This window comes from Artemia franciscana, chromosome 9, assembly GCF_032884065.1.
Source record: "Artemia franciscana chromosome 9, ASM3288406v1, whole genome shotgun sequence".
NCBI lineage: Eukaryota > Metazoa > Arthropoda > Branchiopoda > Anostraca > Artemiidae > Artemia > Artemia franciscana.
This window is the reverse complement of record NC_088871.1, coordinates 47883785-47904074: the sequence shown is the minus strand read 5'-3', so window position 1 is coordinate 47904074 and position 20290 is coordinate 47883785. Positions and strand designations below refer to the sequence as shown.

At 36.3% G+C, this 20290-nt stretch overlaps 1 protein-coding gene across 1 annotated transcript in view; it reads right to left on the bottom strand.

Annotated features, from left to right (window-relative positions):
- Positions 1–378: 378 nt before the first annotated feature.
- The window catches only part of LOC136030844 (acetylcholine receptor subunit alpha-like), a 131661-nt gene continuing 111749 nt past the window's right edge, over positions 379–20290 (bottom strand). The window contains exons 8-11 of the mRNA XM_065709889.1: positions 14764–14867; positions 9519–9618; positions 5629–5732; positions 379–482 (exon numbers count right to left, since the gene is read on the bottom strand). Of these exons, the coding sequence (XP_065565961.1) occupies positions 379–482; positions 5629–5732; positions 9519–9618; positions 14764–14867 (412 nt within the window). The remainder of the gene's footprint in view (positions 483–5628; positions 5733–9518; positions 9619–14763; positions 14868–20290) is intronic.

Below are 20290 nucleotides of genomic sequence, written 5' to 3'. Positions count from 1 at the left end.
ACTGGGGACACTGTGGTCAACTCTATTCCTACTTGAGGAGTGGTGCCCCTCGAAAAAATTATAGCCTATTAAATGACACAGCCTTCACAGAGGATTCTGATTGATGGATAACTCTTCTGGACTTGGTCTGTTTTGAAGGGGATTTTCGGGCTGAATAACCTCTTCCTAGCTGATTTATCTACTGTGGACTGCCTCCCCTTAATGACATAATATTTTTAGGTATGAATATTTAATGAGCTTGAGGCAATAGGCTTGAAAGCGTCTGTGCAGGATTTCAACTCTTCTTAATAGCAGAGCATCACCAAGGGCTGAAAACCATATTGTAACGAAGATGACCCCAGGACTGCACAAAGCCTCTATTCATACTGGAGGTCCCAATTACTTCTTGCTGTACGGTTCTAAGCTGGCTAAAGTGCTTCGGCTTAGACTTGAGAAGATATGTGGATCCCGTCGTACACTGCTATCCGAGATTATTGCTTTTCCTGAGGCCAATATAATATCAATAATTTGAAGTATATAAAAATTGGAACTTGGAATTTTACGACGTTAAGAAATGACTGTCGTATCGACATTTTGACTGACGAATTCAGACGATTCGAACTGAACTTATCAGGTGTTTCAGAGACTCACATCCCAGGGGTAGGAATCATGAAATTAGGTGATATAAGATTTGTTTACTTCGGCAGGAAGGATGGGGTACATAGACAGGGAGTAAGGCTCATGATGAATAACTGAAGCTGCTAAGTCTTTCTTAGGCTGAGAAGGTGTTAATAATAGAATACTAATTGCTTATCTTATGACTAAAAAGTTCAGAGTATCAGTTATACTAGTATGTTTGACTGTAAAACTGACTAACGGTTCCAGTCAGTCGGTAAGACTACCTGTGACTAAGATGAAACTTAATTAAAGTTAGAGGAGCGAACAGACGGGGTTGGAGGTAGTCCGACTGCAGACGGTGTTTTGTCATAAAATGGCCCATAAGTTAACATGGTACTCACTTAATGATAAGACAGTAAACCATATTGATAATGTTATAGTAAAGACTGGCGAAGACTGGCAGGATCAGTACAAGATACTAGGGTATATAGGAGTGCTGTTATTGATGTTAAAAGTACACATCACTATCTAGTAGTTCCTAGGGTTAATTTAAAAATGAAATTTCCGAGAGATAAAAACCTCCCAGGAACTTAGAATGTTATTAGACTCCAGGATGAGAATTTGAGATAAACTTTCCAAGAACAGTTGAATACTAAACTTGAGTGTATAAAATTTGATAACGTGGAAGACGGTTGGAATAATTTTAGAAAAACGATTTGTGAAGTTGCTGATGGTGCCTTGGATGTAAGGGAAGATTTGTTTTGTGAGGAAGAATTAGCGATAGTACAAAAGGATTAAAGATAAAAGGATTAAAAAATAATAAGTTTCCGGGTGCTGATAGTGCGCTAAATGAGTTTTTTAAATAAGGTATATAAATCAGCTAGGAAGAGGTTTTTCAACCCAAAATTGCCCGTCAAACCAGATTTGAAATTTCAGCTTCAAGTTAACCCTAGGAACTACTAGATGGTAATCTTTACTTTTAACACCAACAACAGAATTCCTATATACCATAGTATCTGGTATTGATCTTGCAAGTTTTTGGTTTTTCATAACATAATCAATACGGTTTGCTGTCTTACCATCACGTGAGTACCATGTTTACTTATGGTCCATTTTATGATTAAACCCCTTATTGGTCATAGCATATCTAAAAAATTGCACATTTTTAAAGCAATTACTGTTATCTTTTACTACACCAAAGTTAGCTAAGCTAGGATACGATATATCCCTATTTCTACTGACCTGGGCGTTAAAGTCTCCTAGTAAGACCAAAACATTTCTACCTGGGACGCTGTCTATTGTTTCCTCTATCTTATCTATCTATCGTTACTCATCTTAGTCACTGTAATCTTCATCAGTCAGTTTTGAAGGGGTATAAAACAGTATAACTAATAGCCTGAACTTTTTAGTCATAAAATGAGCAATTAGTATTCTATTATTAATACCATTCCTGCTTAAAAAAGAGTTAGGAACTCCCTTATTGATCATGACCCGAACAGCAAGAAATCCCCAGGGCCTCCAGTATGAATGAAGGCTTTGTGCAATCTTGGGACCATCTTCGTCATGATACGGTTTTAAGCACTTGACAATGCCCTTCTATCAACAAGAATTGAAATCCTGCATAGACACTTTCAAACCTATTACCTCCGACTCATTATGTATTTATGCTTACAAATATTATACTGCTACGGTGAGGCAGCCTATGGTAGATAAATCCGCTAGGAAGAGGTTTTTCAACCCGAAAATACCCGTCAAAACAGACCAAGACCAGAAGAATTATCCATTAATCAGATTCCTTTGCGAGTGTTGTGTCGTTTACTAAGCTATAATTTCCACGAGGTGCGCCTTTCCTCAATTAGGAATAGAGTTGACCAAAAGATCCCCAGTCTTGCAGGTGCCCCAAAAGATTCGAGGTAGCCCTTTGCGGACACCGTTGTCCACAGATCTAGATCTTACGCCCTGCTGCAGTTGTCTTCCCATAGAGTATCCTCCCGCGATGGTGTTCTACTTCACCATGCAATTTCACCTATTATTAGGAGAAGGTTTGTAACTCGAGGGACGTGTGGATACGACGCTTGGCCCTGTTAAATATGCATTTGAGGGACCATCTTCCTCTTCCACCTGTATTTTTGGCCCCAAACGAGGGTACCCCTAGTTTCTATAATGGAACCCCAGGGACAAGGTCCCCCTTGGTCTGTGCCTCCTATGGAGGTAACACGCTGATTGGCCTGGGGGAGGCCCCTTAAAGCTGGCAAACTAGGTCACCATGTTGTTGTTCATATGCTTTTAAACGGAAAAAGAACTAATCAGTTATTCTTCCTCAGATTATATGATTCCTTGTCAAATTGTAAGTAACATTTAGGTTGTTAGAGTAACATTTCTTAGGTTTAGACGAAGGAAAAAATTACTAATACAATTTATTTATGAATTATTATCATATGTTTGTAATAATAAAATGAACGGGAGTCTAAACTCTCGAGATGTTTATCCTAGAAAATTGCTCTAACATAATAAAGAAACAAGAAACAATTTTTTTTAACTTAAAGTAAGGAGCGACATTAAGACTTAAAACGAATAGAAATTACTCCGTATACGAAAGGGGCTGATTCTTCTCAACACCCCGCTCTTTACACTAAAGTTTGACTCTTTCTCTCAAATCTACTTTTTAAAACAGTGAGAAAAGTCGGTCACTTACCATATAAGGATACATGAAACCATTGGTTCATCCGAATTTCGTTTCTGTTGAAAGCCTATGTTCCTTTCGTTTATTTGCTTTCTTAAAATCAAAAAATTCAGTCAAATACCATATTGACAAAATCATTGATGCATCCGAAATTCGTCAAATGAAAACTCGATAAGAAGTCTCTAGTTACAAATTCACTTTGGATGCCGCTGAGAGAAAATTCTTCCAAAAAATTGTCTTCCCATTGAGTATTCCTCTAGACAATTTCCCCTCCCCCTGCAGAAAAATCCCCCCCGAAACTTTTAAATATATTTCCAAATAGCAAATAGTATCTGTAAGCAATGGATAAACTACGAAACTTAAAAAGGGAATTAAACTTCTATAATGGAACTCTCTGATAGTTTTGTAGTTAGGGAGTGAGGGAGATGCCTCAAAAGCTGAATTTTGATGTCAAAATAATCCAGTTCAGCTTGAGACTTCAGATAAATACATAATTAGTTCTAAGGGAGAGACGAGAGACGAGGGGAGGGTGGAGGTAAACATTCGTATATGTAACCAAAACTTTTGTTCTAAAACAAACATTTTTTCGCAGGCGTTGCGCAGGTGCCGACATCCCAATTCGATGCTTTCGGCTGGCATGCAATGTGTGATTGGGATTAGATCATGTGATGCTCCCTGTATTTACCTCCACATTTCTCCAAGTACCCATCTAGACCTGGGTCGACTCTTGCTGAGCTTACAGAGCTTATAAAATGAACGCCCTTAAAAACGCATCAAATATGTAAAATTGATATTTAATCCCTTGTGATTTCTGGGAATATTTCTGGTCTATGCTTCTATTATGAAAGTAAATAGCAAAATTAAAACCCCAAATGAGCTGATTTTATTCTTTACTGAAGGGAGATTGCTCCTTCCTCATCCACATCTACCCTTTATGATCGCAGAAACTTTGGAGTCTGCTCATTAGACCATTAATCTAGAGTTCTAGTCCTTTTTTATATCTTTAAAGTGATTGGAGACCAACCAGCCAGGCAGGGTAGAAGTATTCGAGGGGATATTACCCGGGGGAGGGGGTAAACGCTGGCTCCCAAAGGCTTATTTATTTCTATAGTAACTTTTCAGAGCCATTCAAAAGAGACGGGTACAACCAGGGCAACAGTCTCAGGTACCGCAGCTAGAGGGGTGTGGGGGGGTTGGCTGCAGACTTTGATCAAAATTTCAAGTTGTATCAGCTTGCTTGCTTATATTTGAGAATGGAAGGAGGCGTTTTAATCCTCTGGGCATCACCAACCCTGGGAATTTCTCTCTACATATTATTAAATAGGTTATATATATATATATATATATATATATATATATATATATATATATATATATATATTTACTCTGATGTAATAACTCCACTCCAGCCCCCAGAACACGAAAAAAAAAGAATTAAAAAAAGATATAGAATCAAATTCAGAGTAAGCAAACAGAATTAAGTAAATAGACACTGTTGGACATTATATACCTTGTTTTCTACCCGGATTACTTGTACCAAAAAAATATACACCCCACAGGTGATATAACCCGTGAAGCTCCAGACCCTAAATTATGCCAAATGGCCGTTGTTCACAAACTGGTTTTGTAGTAAAGAGGACGAACAGGTTTGATCTTGGCTCTTTAATCGGCTTAAAACTTTCATAATTCATTTCTTGAGCCAATAGATGAACACAATTTTGTTGGGAGGAGGGTTTTCATGGGTGCAACAAGGAAAGGTGAGTTTTTGCACCCAATCAGTTTGAAACCTGTATCCCTGAGTCCCCGGGTCTAGCAGACTGTTCCTCTTTGGTGCAATATGGCAATCAAAGGTTAAACAAGGATAACTTTGAACAGAAAGAAAGACATTCTTTCACTATAACTGAAATGAATCGATCTGCTTGTGTTCTAATAAAAAAGATAATGTTTATTCCTAAATGGTATAGCTAAAATAAATATTGGTAAATTTCATAATAAAATTTGTCATTATTCGCAAAACGAAAATACATATAAGAGAAGTGACATATGTAAGTCTTTATTTTTTCCCAATTCTGTCTTATAAGATTATTCCCGATTCTTCACTATACAACCTTCCCTTGTCTCTCCCTTTGAAAAAAAGACTGGCTTAAACAGGTATATAAGTTTAAAGTTAATGATAAGACACTCTAATTGAAGATAAAAGTGCATAGAGAGTTGTGATATACATAGGTAAATCGTTACATCTCTATTAATACTTATTAAACCACTTAGAATTGGATGCAAGAGGTTCAATTCATTAACCTGCTTCATTGAGAGGAATCCATCATGGTCAGCGAGAAAATCAAGCTTACCTGAGCATAAAATAGGGTTACTAAAATCAGAGGGTGGATTCTCAAGAAACTCCGCAAAAGACGGTTTCCCACTGCTCACATTAGCAATTTCTGGATCAGCATACCTGGGAAACAATGAATTTGGGGACATGAGACACTAGTCAGGAGCTACAAATGGTCAAGTTACTTGCTCACATTGGCATTAAAAGCAGGAAATGCAGAAGCTGGAATGATAGTAATTTCGGATAGTGGTTTAATAAGAAATGTTGGTTCAGTAATGTTCTCTGCACAATACCTAGTAAGCCTCACTATGATATCAGAAACGGAGCTTGACTCAGAATTTGCTCCTTACCGTAGTCGTATCACCTCAGAGGGGGAGAAATTTTTGAAAAGCAGTTTCCTTGTCTCATTAACATCTTCAAAATTCGAAAATTTAGGCCGTCTGCTTAACAATCGTACTTCCGTCGCGTCCGGTATGTGTGCTGAATAAGATTCAGAACTGGTAAGTAGAAACGATCGATCCACTGTGGATCATCTTCATGCCATTAACAATCAAATGAATAACATCCATATTTTTTCAATCAATCAATCAATCTGTTTATTCAACAAATTAATAATATCTCGTTATCATTAACAATCATGGTATTTTGATATCATTAACTACAAAATGACCTAGAGGTTAAAAAAAAGACAAATTCCTAAAAATCAGGGGAAGTGTCAATACTCACTCACCTAGCCCCAGCAGTTTAAGGGAGGTCCCTTTTGACTAAACCGCTCCTCTTCTGTCTGCTTAGTAAGGAAGTATTCTAATAATGACACAATATAATGACTCAGATGTTGATGATACCAAATATTAACTTCTCAGCCCCACTTTGCATTCACGATCGTAATCAAAACATAACACATAAGCCAAAATCGCTCACAAGCATAAGATTATCTTGTAAGTTTGAATTTCAAGTTCAAAGTTATTTCACGTGTAATATATTCCGAACACGTACAAATTTAAGTTTATTTACTTGTTAACTCGTCAAATATCAAGAGAGAAAAAATCCAAAAGTTTATAAACAATATCCTCAGTATCTCAGTTTCAAGCTAAGCCTGTGTGCATATTTTTTTTTTTATGCAATTTCTTCCCTAAATTATTTTTGCACACCATTTATTAAGGACAGTAGGTTTATTTTATCAATAACAATTAATTATTTATTTTTAATTTCAAAATCAAATGAATTTTAAAGTCTATTTAAAGTCTATGTTAGTGTAGCTTTTCTTCCACCTGTTAACTGATTAAGTCAACATACACTTTCCCATACTCTGCATATACTTTCAATACGGGAATATGCATATACCGCTACTAGGAGTATGATTTCTTCATCTATCCCGAAATGCAAAAGCCTTCGACCTGAAAATTGCTGTTGAAAAAAGCGGAGAGACGATATTTCCGTAAAACTTTTTCAAATTTTATACTAGATCTGTGAATACATGGCGACATTATGAAGCTTTTTCTTCGCTTTCTGGGGTTGGTTTAAGAATAGTGGTCACTCCATTACTGTCCTTTCTTGCCCATGTCGGAGCTTTTCAGATATTCTGGTCCAAAAGTTCAATGGGGTAGCTATTACAAAATAAAATTATTTTTTGTATTGTTTGATTTAGAGACTACAAGTCTGTCTGAACTTTTTTTTTTCAAAACTATGTTTCTTTTATTTCTACTACATTCATATGTTGTTGTTGTTTATATGTTACTGGTTGTTATATGTTACATGTTGTTGTTGTATGTTGTTATTTATATGTATGTTGTTGATCCACAAGACTGTCTGAACTTTTTTCAAAACTATGTTTCTTTTATTTCTACTACATTTATATGTTTTCGTTGTTTATATTATATATGCTGATATATGTTGTACGTTATATGCTGTTGATTTTATATGTTGTTATTTGTATGTATGTTATTGAACCAAAAGACTGTCTGAATTTAAAATTGCCTATAAAATTGTAAAGTCTGAATTTTAAAGACTGTCTGAATTTAAAGGCCTATAAAATTGCTGGGAGCACAATCTCAGCATAATTGCAAGCCTATTTTCTCATCTTCCCAAATAATAGGATTCCTTACTTCTGAACAGAGGAAAGCCAAGGGATACTAATATCTTGGATGCTATCAAGGGGGATTATCCAAAGTGAATTTGTAACAGAGACTTCTTATCGAATTTGCAGTTGACGAATTTGGATGCATCAACGATTCTGTCAATACTTTTATGGTATTAGACTGACTTACTCGATTTTACGAAAGTAAATAAATAAAAGGAAAAAAACATAGGCTTTCAACAGAAACGAAGTTCGGATGAACCAGTGGTTTCATATACACTTATATGGTAATTGACCGACTTTTCCAATTTCAAGAATAAAAATAAGATAATTTCTGCTGATGAATTTCAGATGCAAAAATGAACTCTCTGGTGCTGACTTTTTCAATTTTAGGGAAACATACGAATAAGCTGTAAGGGCAGAGACTTTCCGAAATCAATTTTTTTTATTGTTGTTGATTTGCAATGATTTAAAAATATAACCGGATTCTTCTTTCTGAAATGACAATTTTGTTTTGGATTTTATTTTTATTTGGGTGTAATTATTTTTCATGGGTCTTAAATTCAATCTTAAACTCTGTTTGTAGTAATAGTTTTTAGTTGAAAGCAAAACACTTTTTGATTTCTTTTTTGTGATTTATTTTTACTGTCTCATCTGTTCTTTTAAGTAGGGCTTTTTTGCCCATAAGTTCTGCACAAATATGTAAAATGGACCAGCTATAATGAAAGCTTTTTAATCATGATTTTCGATTACACAGGTTTGAGTCAAATCTCTGGTATTTTAGGCAGCATCAAATGCAATGAAACTTCTAACAAATATTACGTTAAAAAAAAAAATTCCAGGATAGACATCTCAGGTTCAGATTCACGTTCCTTTTATTAATACAAAAAATATATAATAATTCACAACTAAATGATATTTGTCATTTTTATCTTCATTTAAACCTAAGGAATGTCACCATAACAACCTAAATGCTACCTATACTTTTACGAGGAATAATATAATCTGAGGAAGAATAGCTGCTTATTTTTTTTTTCAATTAATAGAATATGAACAATAAGATGGTGACCTAGTTTGCCAGCTTTAATGGGCCTCCTCCAGACTACTCAGCGTGGTACCTCCGTAGGTGGGAAGGACCAAGGGAGGACCTTGCTCCTGTGGGGGGGGGGGTCCATAATAGAAACTGGGGCATCCTTGCAAGGAGCCAAAAATACAGGTCCGGGAGAAAGAATGCCCTTCAAATTTATACTCAACAAAATCCACTGGCATGTCCACACGTCTCGTGAGTTACAAACATTCTCCCAGCATTGGAATAAATTGCATGGTGACACAGACCACCATCGTAGGAGGATCCTGTATGGGAAGACAACTGTGACAGGGCGTAAGATCCAGAGCAATGAACAACGGCCTCTGCAAAGGCCTGCCTCGGCCCTTTTGGGATACCTGCAAGACTGGGGACACTGTGGTCAACTCTATTCCTACTTGAGGAGTGGTGCCCCTCGAAAAAATTATAGCCTATTAAATGACACAGCCTTCACAGAGGATTCTGATTGATGGATAACTCTTCTGGACTTGGTCTGTTTTGAAGGGGATTTTCGGGCTGAATAACCTCTTCCTAGCTGATTTATCTACTGTGGACTGCCTCCCCTTAATGACATAATATTTTTAGGTATGAATATTTAATGAGCTTGAGGCAATAGGCTTGAAAGCGTCTGTGCAGGATTTCAACTCTTCTTAATAGCAGAGCATCACCAAGGGCTGAAAACCATATTGTAACGAAGATGACCCCAGGACTGCACAAAGCCTCTATTCATACTGGAGGTCCCAATTACTTCTTGCTGTACGGTTCTAAGCTGGCTAAAGTGCTTCGGCTTAGACTTGAGAAGATATGTGGATCCCGTCGTACACTGCTATCCGAGATTATTGCTTTTCCTGAGGCCAATATAATATCAATAATTTGAAGTATATAAAAATTGGAACTTGGAATTTTACGACGTTAAGAAATGACTGTCGTATCGACATTTTGACTGACGAATTCAGACGATTCGAACTGAACTTATCAGGTGTTTCAGAGACTCACATCCCAGGGGTAGGAATCATGAAATTAGGTGATATAAGATTTGTTTACTTCGGCAGGAAGGATGGGGTACATAGACAGGGAGTAAGGCTCATGATGAATAACTGAAGCTGCTAAGTCTTTCTTAGGCTGAGAAGGTGTTAATAATAGAATACTAATTGCTTATCTTATGACTAAAAAGTTCAGAGTATCAGTTATACTAGTATGTTTGACTGTAAAACTGACTAACGGTTCCAGTCAGTCGGTAAGACTACCTGTGACTAAGATGAAACTTAATTAAAGTTAGAGGAGCGAACAGACGGGGTTGGAGGTAGTCCGACTGCAGACGGTGTTTTGTCATAAAATGGCCCATAAGTTAACATGGTACTCACTTAATGATAAGACAGTAAACCATATTGATAATGTTATAGTAAAGACTGGCGAAGACTGGCAGGATCAGTACAAGATACTAGGGTATATAGGAGTGCTGTTATTGATGTTAAAAGTACACATCACTATCTAGTAGTTCCTAGGGTTAATTTAAAAATGAAATTTCCGAGAGATAAAAACCTCCCAGGAACTTAGAATGTTATTAGACTCCAGGATGAGAATTTGAGATAAACTTTCCAAGAACAGTTGAATACTAAACTTGAGTGTATAAAATTTGATAACGTGGAAGACGGTTGGAATAATTTTAGAAAAACGATTTGTGAAGTTGCTGATGGTGCCTTGGATGTAAGGGAAGATTTGTTTTGTGAGGAAGAATTAGCGATAGTACAAAAGGATTAAAGATAAAAGGATTAAAAAATAATAAGTTTCCGGGTGCTGATAGTGCGCTAAATGAGTTTTTTAAATAAGGTATATAAATCAGCTAGGAAGAGGTTTTTCAACCCAAAATTGCCCGTCAAACCAGATTTGAAATTTCAGCTTCAAGTTAACCCTAGGAACTACTAGATGGTAATCTTTACTTTTAACACCAACAACAGAATTCCTATATACCATAGTATCTGGTATTGATCTTGCAAGTTTTTGGTTTTTCATAACATAATCAATACGGTTTGCTGTCTTACCATCACGTGAGTACCATGTTTACTTATGGTCCATTTTATGATTAAACCCCTTATTGGTCATAGCATATCTAAAAAATTGCACATTTTTAAAGCAATTACTGTTATCTTTTACTACACCAAAGTTAGCTAAGCTAGGATACGATATATCCCTATTTCTACTGACCTGGGCGTTAAAGTCTCCTAGTAAGACCAAAACATTTCTACCTGGGACGCTGTCTATTGTTTCCTCTATCTTATCTATCTATCGTTACTCATCTTAGTCACTGTAATCTTCATCAGTCAGTTTTGAAGGGGTATAAAACAGTATAACTAATAGCCTGAACTTTTTAGTCATAAAATGAGCAATTAGTATTCTATTATTAATACCATTCCTGCTTAAAAAAGAGTTAGGAACTCCCTTATTGATCATGACCCGAACAGCAAGAAATCCCCAGGGCCTCCAGTATGAATGAAGGCTTTGTGCAATCTTGGGACCATCTTCGTCATGATACGGTTTTAAGCACTTGACAATGCCCTTCTATCAACAAGAATTGAAATCCTGCATAGACACTTTCAAACCTATTACCTCCGACTCATTATGTATTTATGCTTACAAATATTATACTGCTACGGTGAGGCAGCCTATGGTAGATAAATCAGCTAGGAAGAGGTTTTTCAACCCGAAAATACCCGTCAAAACAGACCAAAACCAGAAGAATTATCCATTAATTAGATTCCTTTGCGAGTGTTGTGTCGTTTACTAAGCTATAATTTCCACGAGGTGCGCCTTTCCTCAATTAGGAATAGAGTTGACCAAAAGATCCCCAGTCTTGCAGGTGCCCCAAAAGATTCGAGGTAGCCCTTTGCGGACACCGTTGTCCACAGATCTAGATCTTACGCCCTGCTGCAGTTGTCTTCCCATAGAGTATCCTCCCACGATGGTGTTCTACTTCACCATGCAATTTCACCTATTATTAGGAGAAGGTTTGTAACTCGAGGGACGTGTGGATACGACGCTTGGCCCTGTTAAATATGCATTTGAGGGACCATCTTCCTCTTCCACCTGTATTTTTGGCCCCAAACGAGGGTACACCCAGTTTCTATAATGGAACCCCAGGGACAAGGTCCCCCTTGGTCTGTGCCTCCTATGGAGGTAACACGCTGATTGGCCTGGGGGAGGCCCCTTAAAGCTGGCAAACTAGGTCACCATGTTGTTGTTCATATGCTTTTAAACGGAAAAAGAACTAATCAGTTATTCTTCCTCAGATTATATGATTCCTTGTCAAATTGTAAGTAACATTTAGGTTGTTAGAGTAACATTTCTTAGGTTTAGACGAAGGAAAAAATTACTAATACAATTTATTTATGAATTATTATCATATGTTTGTAATAATAAAATGAACGGGAGTCTAAACTCTCGAGATGTTTATCCTAGAAAATTGCTCTAACATAATAAAGAAACAAGAAACAATTTTTTTTAACTTAAAGTAAGGAGCGACATTAAGACTTAAAACGAATAGAAATTACTCCGTATACGAAAGGGGCTGATTCTTCTCAACACCCCGCTCTTTACACTAAAGTTTGACTCTTTCTCTCAAATCTACTTTTTAAAACAGTGAGAAAAGTCGGTCACTTACCATATAAGGATACATGAAACCATTGGTTCATCCGAATTTCGTTTCTGTTGAAAGCCTATGTTCCTTTCGTTTATTTGCTTTCTTAAAATCAAAAAATTCAGTCAAATACCATATTGACAAAATCATTGATGCATCCGAAATTCGTCAAATGAAAACTCGATAAGAAGTCTCTAGTTACAAATTCACTTTGGATGCCGCTGAGAGAAAATTCTTCCAAAAAATTGTCTTCCCATTGAGTATTCCTCTAGACAATTTCCCCTCCCCCTGCAGAAAAATCCCCCCCGAAACTTTTAAATATATTTCCAAATAGCAAATAGTATCTGTAAGCAATGGATAAACTACGAAACTTAAAAAGGGAATTAAACTTCTATAATGGAGCTCTCTGATAGTTTTGTAGTTAGGGAGTGAGGGAGATGCCTCAAAAGCTGAATTTTGATGTCAAAATAATCCAGTTCAGCTTGAGACTTCAGATAAATACATAATTAGTTCTAAGGGAGAGACGAGAGACGAGGGGAGGGTGGAGGTAAACATTCGTATATGTAACCAAAACTTTTGTTCTAAAACAAACATTTTTTCGCAGGCGTTGCGCAGGTGCCGACATCCCAATTCGATGCTTTCGGCTGGCATGCAATGTGTGATTGGGATTAGATCATGTGATGCTCCCTGTGTTTACCTCCACATTTCTCCAAGTACCCATCTAGACCTGGGTCGACTCTTGCTGAGCTTACAGAGCTTATAAAATGAACGCCCTTAAAAACGCATCAAATATGTAAAATTGATATTTAATCCCTTGTGATTTCTGGGAATATTTCTGGTCTATGCTTCTATTATGAAAGTAAATAGCAAAATTAAAACCCCAAATGAGCTGATTTTATTCTTTACTGAAGGGAGATTGCTCCTTCCTCATCCACATCTACCCTTTATGATCGCAGAAACTTTGGAGTCTGCTCATTAGACCATTAATCTAGAGTTCTAGTCCTTTTTTATATGTTTAAAGTGATTGGAGACCAACCAGCCAGGCAGGGTAGAAGTATTCGAGGGGATATTACCCGGGGGAGGGGGTAAACGCTGGCTCCCAAAGGCTTATTTATTTCTATAGTAACTTTTCAGAGCCATTCAAAAGAGACGGGTACAACCAGGGCAACAGTCTCAGGTACCGCAGCTAGAGGGGTGTGGGGGGGTTGGCTGCAGACTTTGATCAAAATTTCAAGTTGTATCAGCTTGCTTGCTTATATTTGAGAATGGAAGGAGGCGTTTTAATCCTCTGGGCATCACCAACCCTGGGAATTTCTCTCTACATATTATTAAATAGGTATATATATATATATATATATATATATATATATATATATATATATATATATATATTTACTCTGATGTAATAACTCCACTCCAGCCCCCAGAACACGAAAAAAAAAGAATTAAAAAAAGATATAGAATCAAATTCAGAGTAAGCAAACAGAATTAAGTAAATAGACACTGTTGGACATTATATACCTTGTTTTCTACCCGGATTACTTGTACCAAAAAAATATACACCCCACAGGTGATATAACCCGTGAAGCTCCAGACCCTAAATTATGCCAAATGGCCGTTGTTCACAAACTGGTTTTGTAGTAAAGAGGACGAACAGGTTTGATCTTGGCTCTTTAATCGGCTTAAAACTTTCATAATTCATTTCTTGAGCCAACAGATGAACACAATTTTGTTGGGAGGAGGGTTTTCATGGGTGCAACAAGGAAAGGTGAGTTTTTGCACCCTATCAGTTTGAAACCTGTATCCCTGAGTCCCCGGGTCTAGCAGACTGTTCCTCTTTAGTGTAATATGGCAATCAAAGGTTAAACAAGGATAACTTTGAACAGAAAGAAAGACATTCTTTCACTATAACTGAAATGAATCGATCTGCTTGTGTTCTAATAAAAAAGATAATGTTTATTCCTAAATGGTATAGCTAAAATAAATATTGGTAAATTTCATAATAAAATTTGTCATTATTCGCAAAACGAAAATACATATAAGAGAAGTGACATATGTAAGTCTTTATTTTTTCCCAATTCTGTCTTATAAGATTATTCCCGATTCTTCACTATACAACCTTCCCTTGTCTCTCCCTTTGAAAAAAAGACTGGCTTAAACAGGTATATAAGTTTAAAGTTAATGATAAGACACTCTAATTGAAGATAAAAGTGCATAGAGAGTTGTGATATACATAGGTAAATCGTTACATCTCTATTAATACTTATTAAACCACTTAGAATTGGATGCAAGAGGTTCAATTCATTAACCTGCTTCATTGAGAGGAATCCATCATGGTCAGCGAGAAAATCAAGCTTACCTGAGCATAAAATAGGGTTACTAAAATCAGAGGGTGGATTCTCAAGAAACTCCGCAAAAGACGGTTTCCCACTGCTCACATTAGCAATTTCTGGATCAGCATACCTGGGAAACAATGAATTTGGGGACATGAGACACTAGTCAGGAGCTACAAATGGTCAAGTTACTTGCTCACATTGGCATTAAAAGCAGGAAATGCAGAAGCTGGAATGATAGTAATTTCGGATAGTGGTTTAATAAGAAATGTTGGTTCAGTAATGTTCTCTGCACAATACCTAGTAAGCCTCACTATGATATCAGAAACGGAGCTTGACTCAGAATTTGCTCCTTACCGTAGTCGTATCACCTCAGAGGGGGAGAAATTTTTGAAAAGCAGTTTCCTTGTCTCATTAACATCTTCAAAATTCGAAAATTTAGGCCGTCTGCTTAACAATCGTACTTCCGTCGCGTCCGGTATGTGTGCTGAATAAGATTCAGAACTGGTAAGTAGAAACGATCGATCCACTGTGGATCATCTTCATGCCATTAACAATCAAATGAATAACATCCATATTTTTTCAATCAATCAATCAATCTGTTTATTCAACAAATTAATAATATCTCGTTATCATTAACAATCATGGTATTTTGATATCATTAACTACAAAATGACCTAGAGGTTAAAAAAAAGACAAATTCCTAAAAATCAGGGGAAGTGTCAATACTCACTCACCTAGCCCCAGCAGTTTAAGGGAGGTCCCTTTTGACTAAACCGCTCCTCTTCTGTCTGCTTAGTAAGGAAGTATTCTAATAATGACACAATATAATGACTCAGATGTTGATGATACCAAATATTAACTTCTCAGCCCCACTTTGCATTCACGATCGTAATCAAAACATAACACATAAGCCAAAATCGCTCACAAGCATAAGATTATCTTGTAAGTTTGAATTTCAAGTTCAAAGTTATTTCACGTGTAATATATTCCGAACACGTACAAATTTAAGTTTATTTACTTGTTAACTCGTCAAATATCAAGAGAGAAAAAATCCAAAAGTTTATAAACAATATCCTCAGTATCTCAGTTTCAAGCTAAGCCTGTGTGCATATTTTTTTTTTTATGCAATTTCTTCCCTAAATTATTTTTGCACACCATTTATTAAGGACAGTAGGTTTATTTTATCAATAACAATTAATTATTTATTTTAATTTCAAAATCAAATGAATTTTAAAGTCTATTTAAAGTCTATGTTAGTGTAGCTTTTCTTCCACCTGTTAACTGATTAAGTCAACATACACTTTCCCATACTCTGCATATACTTTCAATACGGGAATATGCATATACCGCTACTAGGAGTATGATTTCTTCATCTATCCCGAAATGCAAAAGCCTTCGACCTGAAAATTGCTGTTGAAAAAAGCGGAGAGACGATATTTCCGTAAAACTTTTTCAAATTTTATACTAGATCTGTGAATACATGGCGACATTATGAAGCTTTTTCTTCGCTTTCTGGGGTTGGTTTAAGAATAGTGGTCACTCCATTACTGTCCTTTCTTGCCCATGTCGGAGCTTTTCAGATATTCTGGTCCAAAAGTTCAATGGGGTAGCTATTACAAAATAAAATTATTTTTTGTATTGTTTGATTTAGAGACTACAAGTCTGTCTGAACTTTTTTTTTTCAAAACTATGTTTCTTTTATTTCTACTACATTCATATGTTGTTGTTGTTTATATGTTACTGGTTGTTATATGTTACATGTTGTTGTTGTATGTTGTTATTTATATGTATGTTGTTGATCCACAAGACTGTCTGAACTTTTTTCAAAACTATGTTTCTTTTATTTCTACTACATTTATATGTTTTCGTTGTTTATATTATATATGCTGATATATGTTGTACGTTATATGCTGTTGATTTTATATGTTGTTATTTGTATGTATGTTATTGAACCAAAAGACTGTCTGAATTTAAAATTGCCTATAAAATTGTAAAGTCTGAATTTTAAAGACTGTCTGAATTTAAAGGCCTATAAAATTGCTGGGAGCACAATCTCAGCATAATTGCAAGCCTATTTTCTCATCTTCCCAAATAATAGGATTCCTTACTTCTGAACAGAGGAAAGCCAAGGGATACTAATATCTTGGATGCTATCAAGGGGGATTATCCAAAGTGAATTTGTAACAGAGACTTCTTATCGAATTTGCAGTTGACGAATTTGGATGCATCAACGATTCTGTCAATACTTTTATGGTATTAGACTGACTTACTCGATTTTACGAAAGTAAATAAATAAAAGGAAAAAAAACATAGGCTTTCAACAGAAACGAAGTTCGGATGAACCAGTGGTTTCATATACACTTATATGGTAATTGACCGACTTTTCCAATTTCAAGAATAAAAATAAGATAATTTCTGCTGATGAATTTCAGATGCAAAAATGAACTCTCTGGTGCTGACTTTTTCAATTTTAGGGAAACATACGAATAAGCTGTAAGGGCAGAGACTTTCCGAAATCAATTTTTTTTATTGTTGTTGATTTGCAATGATTTAAAAATATAACCGGATTCTTCTTTCTGAAATGACAATTTTGTTTTGGATTTTATTTTTATTTGGGTGTAATTATTTTTCATGGGTCTTAAATTCAATCTTAAACTCTGTTTGTAGTAATAGTTTTTAGTTGAAAGCAAAACACTTTTTGATTTCTTTTTTGTGATTTATTTTTACTGTCTCATCTGTTCTTTTAAGTAGGGCTTTTTTGCCCATAAGTTCTGCACAAATATGTAAAATGGACCAGCTATAATGAAAGCTTTTTAATCATGATTTTCGATTACACAGGTTTGAGTCAAATCTCTGGTATTTTAGGCAGCATCAAATGCAATGAAACTTCTAACAAATATTACGTTAAAAAAAAAATTCCAGGATAGACATCTCAGGTTCAGATTCACGTTCCTTTTATTAATACAAAAAATATATAATAATTCACAACTAAATGATATTTGTCATTTTTATCTTCATTTAAACCTAAGGAATGTCACCATAACAACCTAAATGCTACCTATACTTTTACGAGGAATAATATAATCTGAGGAAGAATAGCTGCTTATTTTTTTTTTTCAATTAATAGAATATGAACAATAAGATGGTGACCTAGTTTGCCAGCTTTAATGGGCCTCCTCCAGACTACTCAGCGTGGTACCTCCGTAGGTGGGAAGGACCAAGGGAGGACCTTGCTCCTGTGGGGGGGGGTCCATAATAGAAACTGGGGCATCCTTGCAAGGAGCCAAAAATACAGGTCCGGGAGAAAGAATGCCCTTCAAATTTATACTCAACAAAATCCACTGGCATGTCCACACGTCTCGTGAGTTACAAACATTCTCCCAGCATTGGAATAAATTGCATGGTGACACAGACCACCATCGTGGGAGGATCCTGTATGGGAAGACAACTGTGACAGGGCGTAAGATCCAGAGCAATGAACAACGGCCTCTGCAAAGGCCTGCCTCGGCCCTTTTGGGATACCTGCAAGACTGGGGACACTGTGGTCAACTCTATTCCTACTTGAGGAGTGGTGCCCCTCGAAAAAATTATAGCCTATTAAATGACACAGCCTTCACAGAGGATTCTGATTGATGGATAACTCTTCTGGACTTGGTCTGTTTTGAAGGGGATTTTCGGGCTGAATAACCTCTTCCTAGCTGATTTATCTACTGTGGACTGCCTCCCCTTAATGACATAATATTTTTAGGTATGAATATTTAATGAGCTTGAGGCAATAGGCTCGAAAGCGTCTGTGCAGGATTTCAACTCTTCTTAATAGCAGAGCATCACCAAGGGCTGAAAACCATATTGTAACGAAGATGACCCCAGGACTGCACAAAGCCTCTATTCATACTGGAGGTCCCAATTACTTCTTGCTGTACGGTTCTAAGCTGGCTAAAGTGCTTCGGCTTAGACTTGAGAAGATATGTGGATCCCGTCGTACACTGCTATCCGAGATTATTGCTTTTCCTGAGGCCAATATAATATCAATAATTTGAAGTATATAAAAATTGGAACTTGGAATTTTACGACGTTAAGAAATGACTGTCGTATCGACATTTTGACTGACGAATTCAGACGATTCGAACTGAACTTATCAGGTGTTTCAGAGACTCACATCCCAGGGGTAGGAATCATGAAATTAGGTGATATAAGATTTGTTTACTTCGGCAGGAAGGATGGGGTACATAGACAGGGAGTAAGGCTCATGATGAATAACTGAAGCTGCTAAGTCTTTCTTAGGCTGAGAAGGTGTTAATAATAGAATACTAATTGCTTATCTTATGACTAAAAAGTTCAGAGTATCAGTTATACTAGTATGTTTGACTGTAAAACTGACTAACGGTTCCAGTCAGTCGGTAAGACTACCTGTGACTAAGATGAAACTTAATTAAAGTTAGAGGAGCGAACAGACGGGGTTGGAGGTAGTCCGACTGCAGACGGTGTTTTGTCATAAAATGGCCCATAAGTTAACATGGTACTCACTTAATGATAAGACAGTAAACCATATTGATAATGTTATAGTAAAGACTGGCGAAGACTGGCAGGATCAGTACAAGATACTAGGGTATATAGGAGTGCTGTTATTGATGTTAAAAGTACACATCACTATCTAGTAGTTCCTAGGGTTAATTTAAAAATGAAATTTCCGAGAGATAAAAACCTCCCAGGAACTTAGAATGTTATTAGACTCCAGGATGAGAATTTGAGATAAACTTTCCAAGAACAGTTGAATACTAAACTTGAGTGTATAAAATTTGATAACGTGGAAGACGGTTGGAATAATTTTAGAAAAACGATTTGTGAAGTTGCTGATGGTGCCTTGGATGTAAGGGAAGATTTGTTTTGTGAGGAAGAATTAGCGATAGTACAAAAGGATTAAAGATAAAAGGATTAAAAAATAATAAGTTTCCGGGTGCTGATAGTGCGCTAAATGAGTTTTTTAAATAAGGTATATAAATCAGCTAGGAAGAGGTTTTTCAACCCAAAATTGCCCGTCAAACCAGATTTGAAATTTCAGCTTCAAGTTAACCCTAGGAACTACTAGATGGTAATCTTTACTTTTAACACCAACAACAGAATTCCTATATACCATAGTATCTGGTATTGATCTTGCAAGTTTTTGGTTTTTCATAACATAATCAATACGGTTTGCTGTCTTACCATCACGTGAGTACCATGTTTACTTATGGTCCATTTTATGATTAAACACCGTATTGGTCATAGCATATCTACAAAATTGCACATTTTTAAAGCAATTACTGTTATCTTTTACTACACCAAAGTTAGCTAAGCTAGGATACGATATATCCCTATTTCTACTGACCTGGGCGTTAAAGTCTCCTAGTAAGACCATGACATTTCTACCTGGGACGCTGTCTATTGTTTCCTCTATCTTATCTATCTATCGTTCCTCATCTTAGTCACTGGAATCTTCATCAGTCAGTTTTGAAGGGGTATAAAACAGTATAACTAATAGCCTGAACTTTTTAGTCATAAAATGAGCAA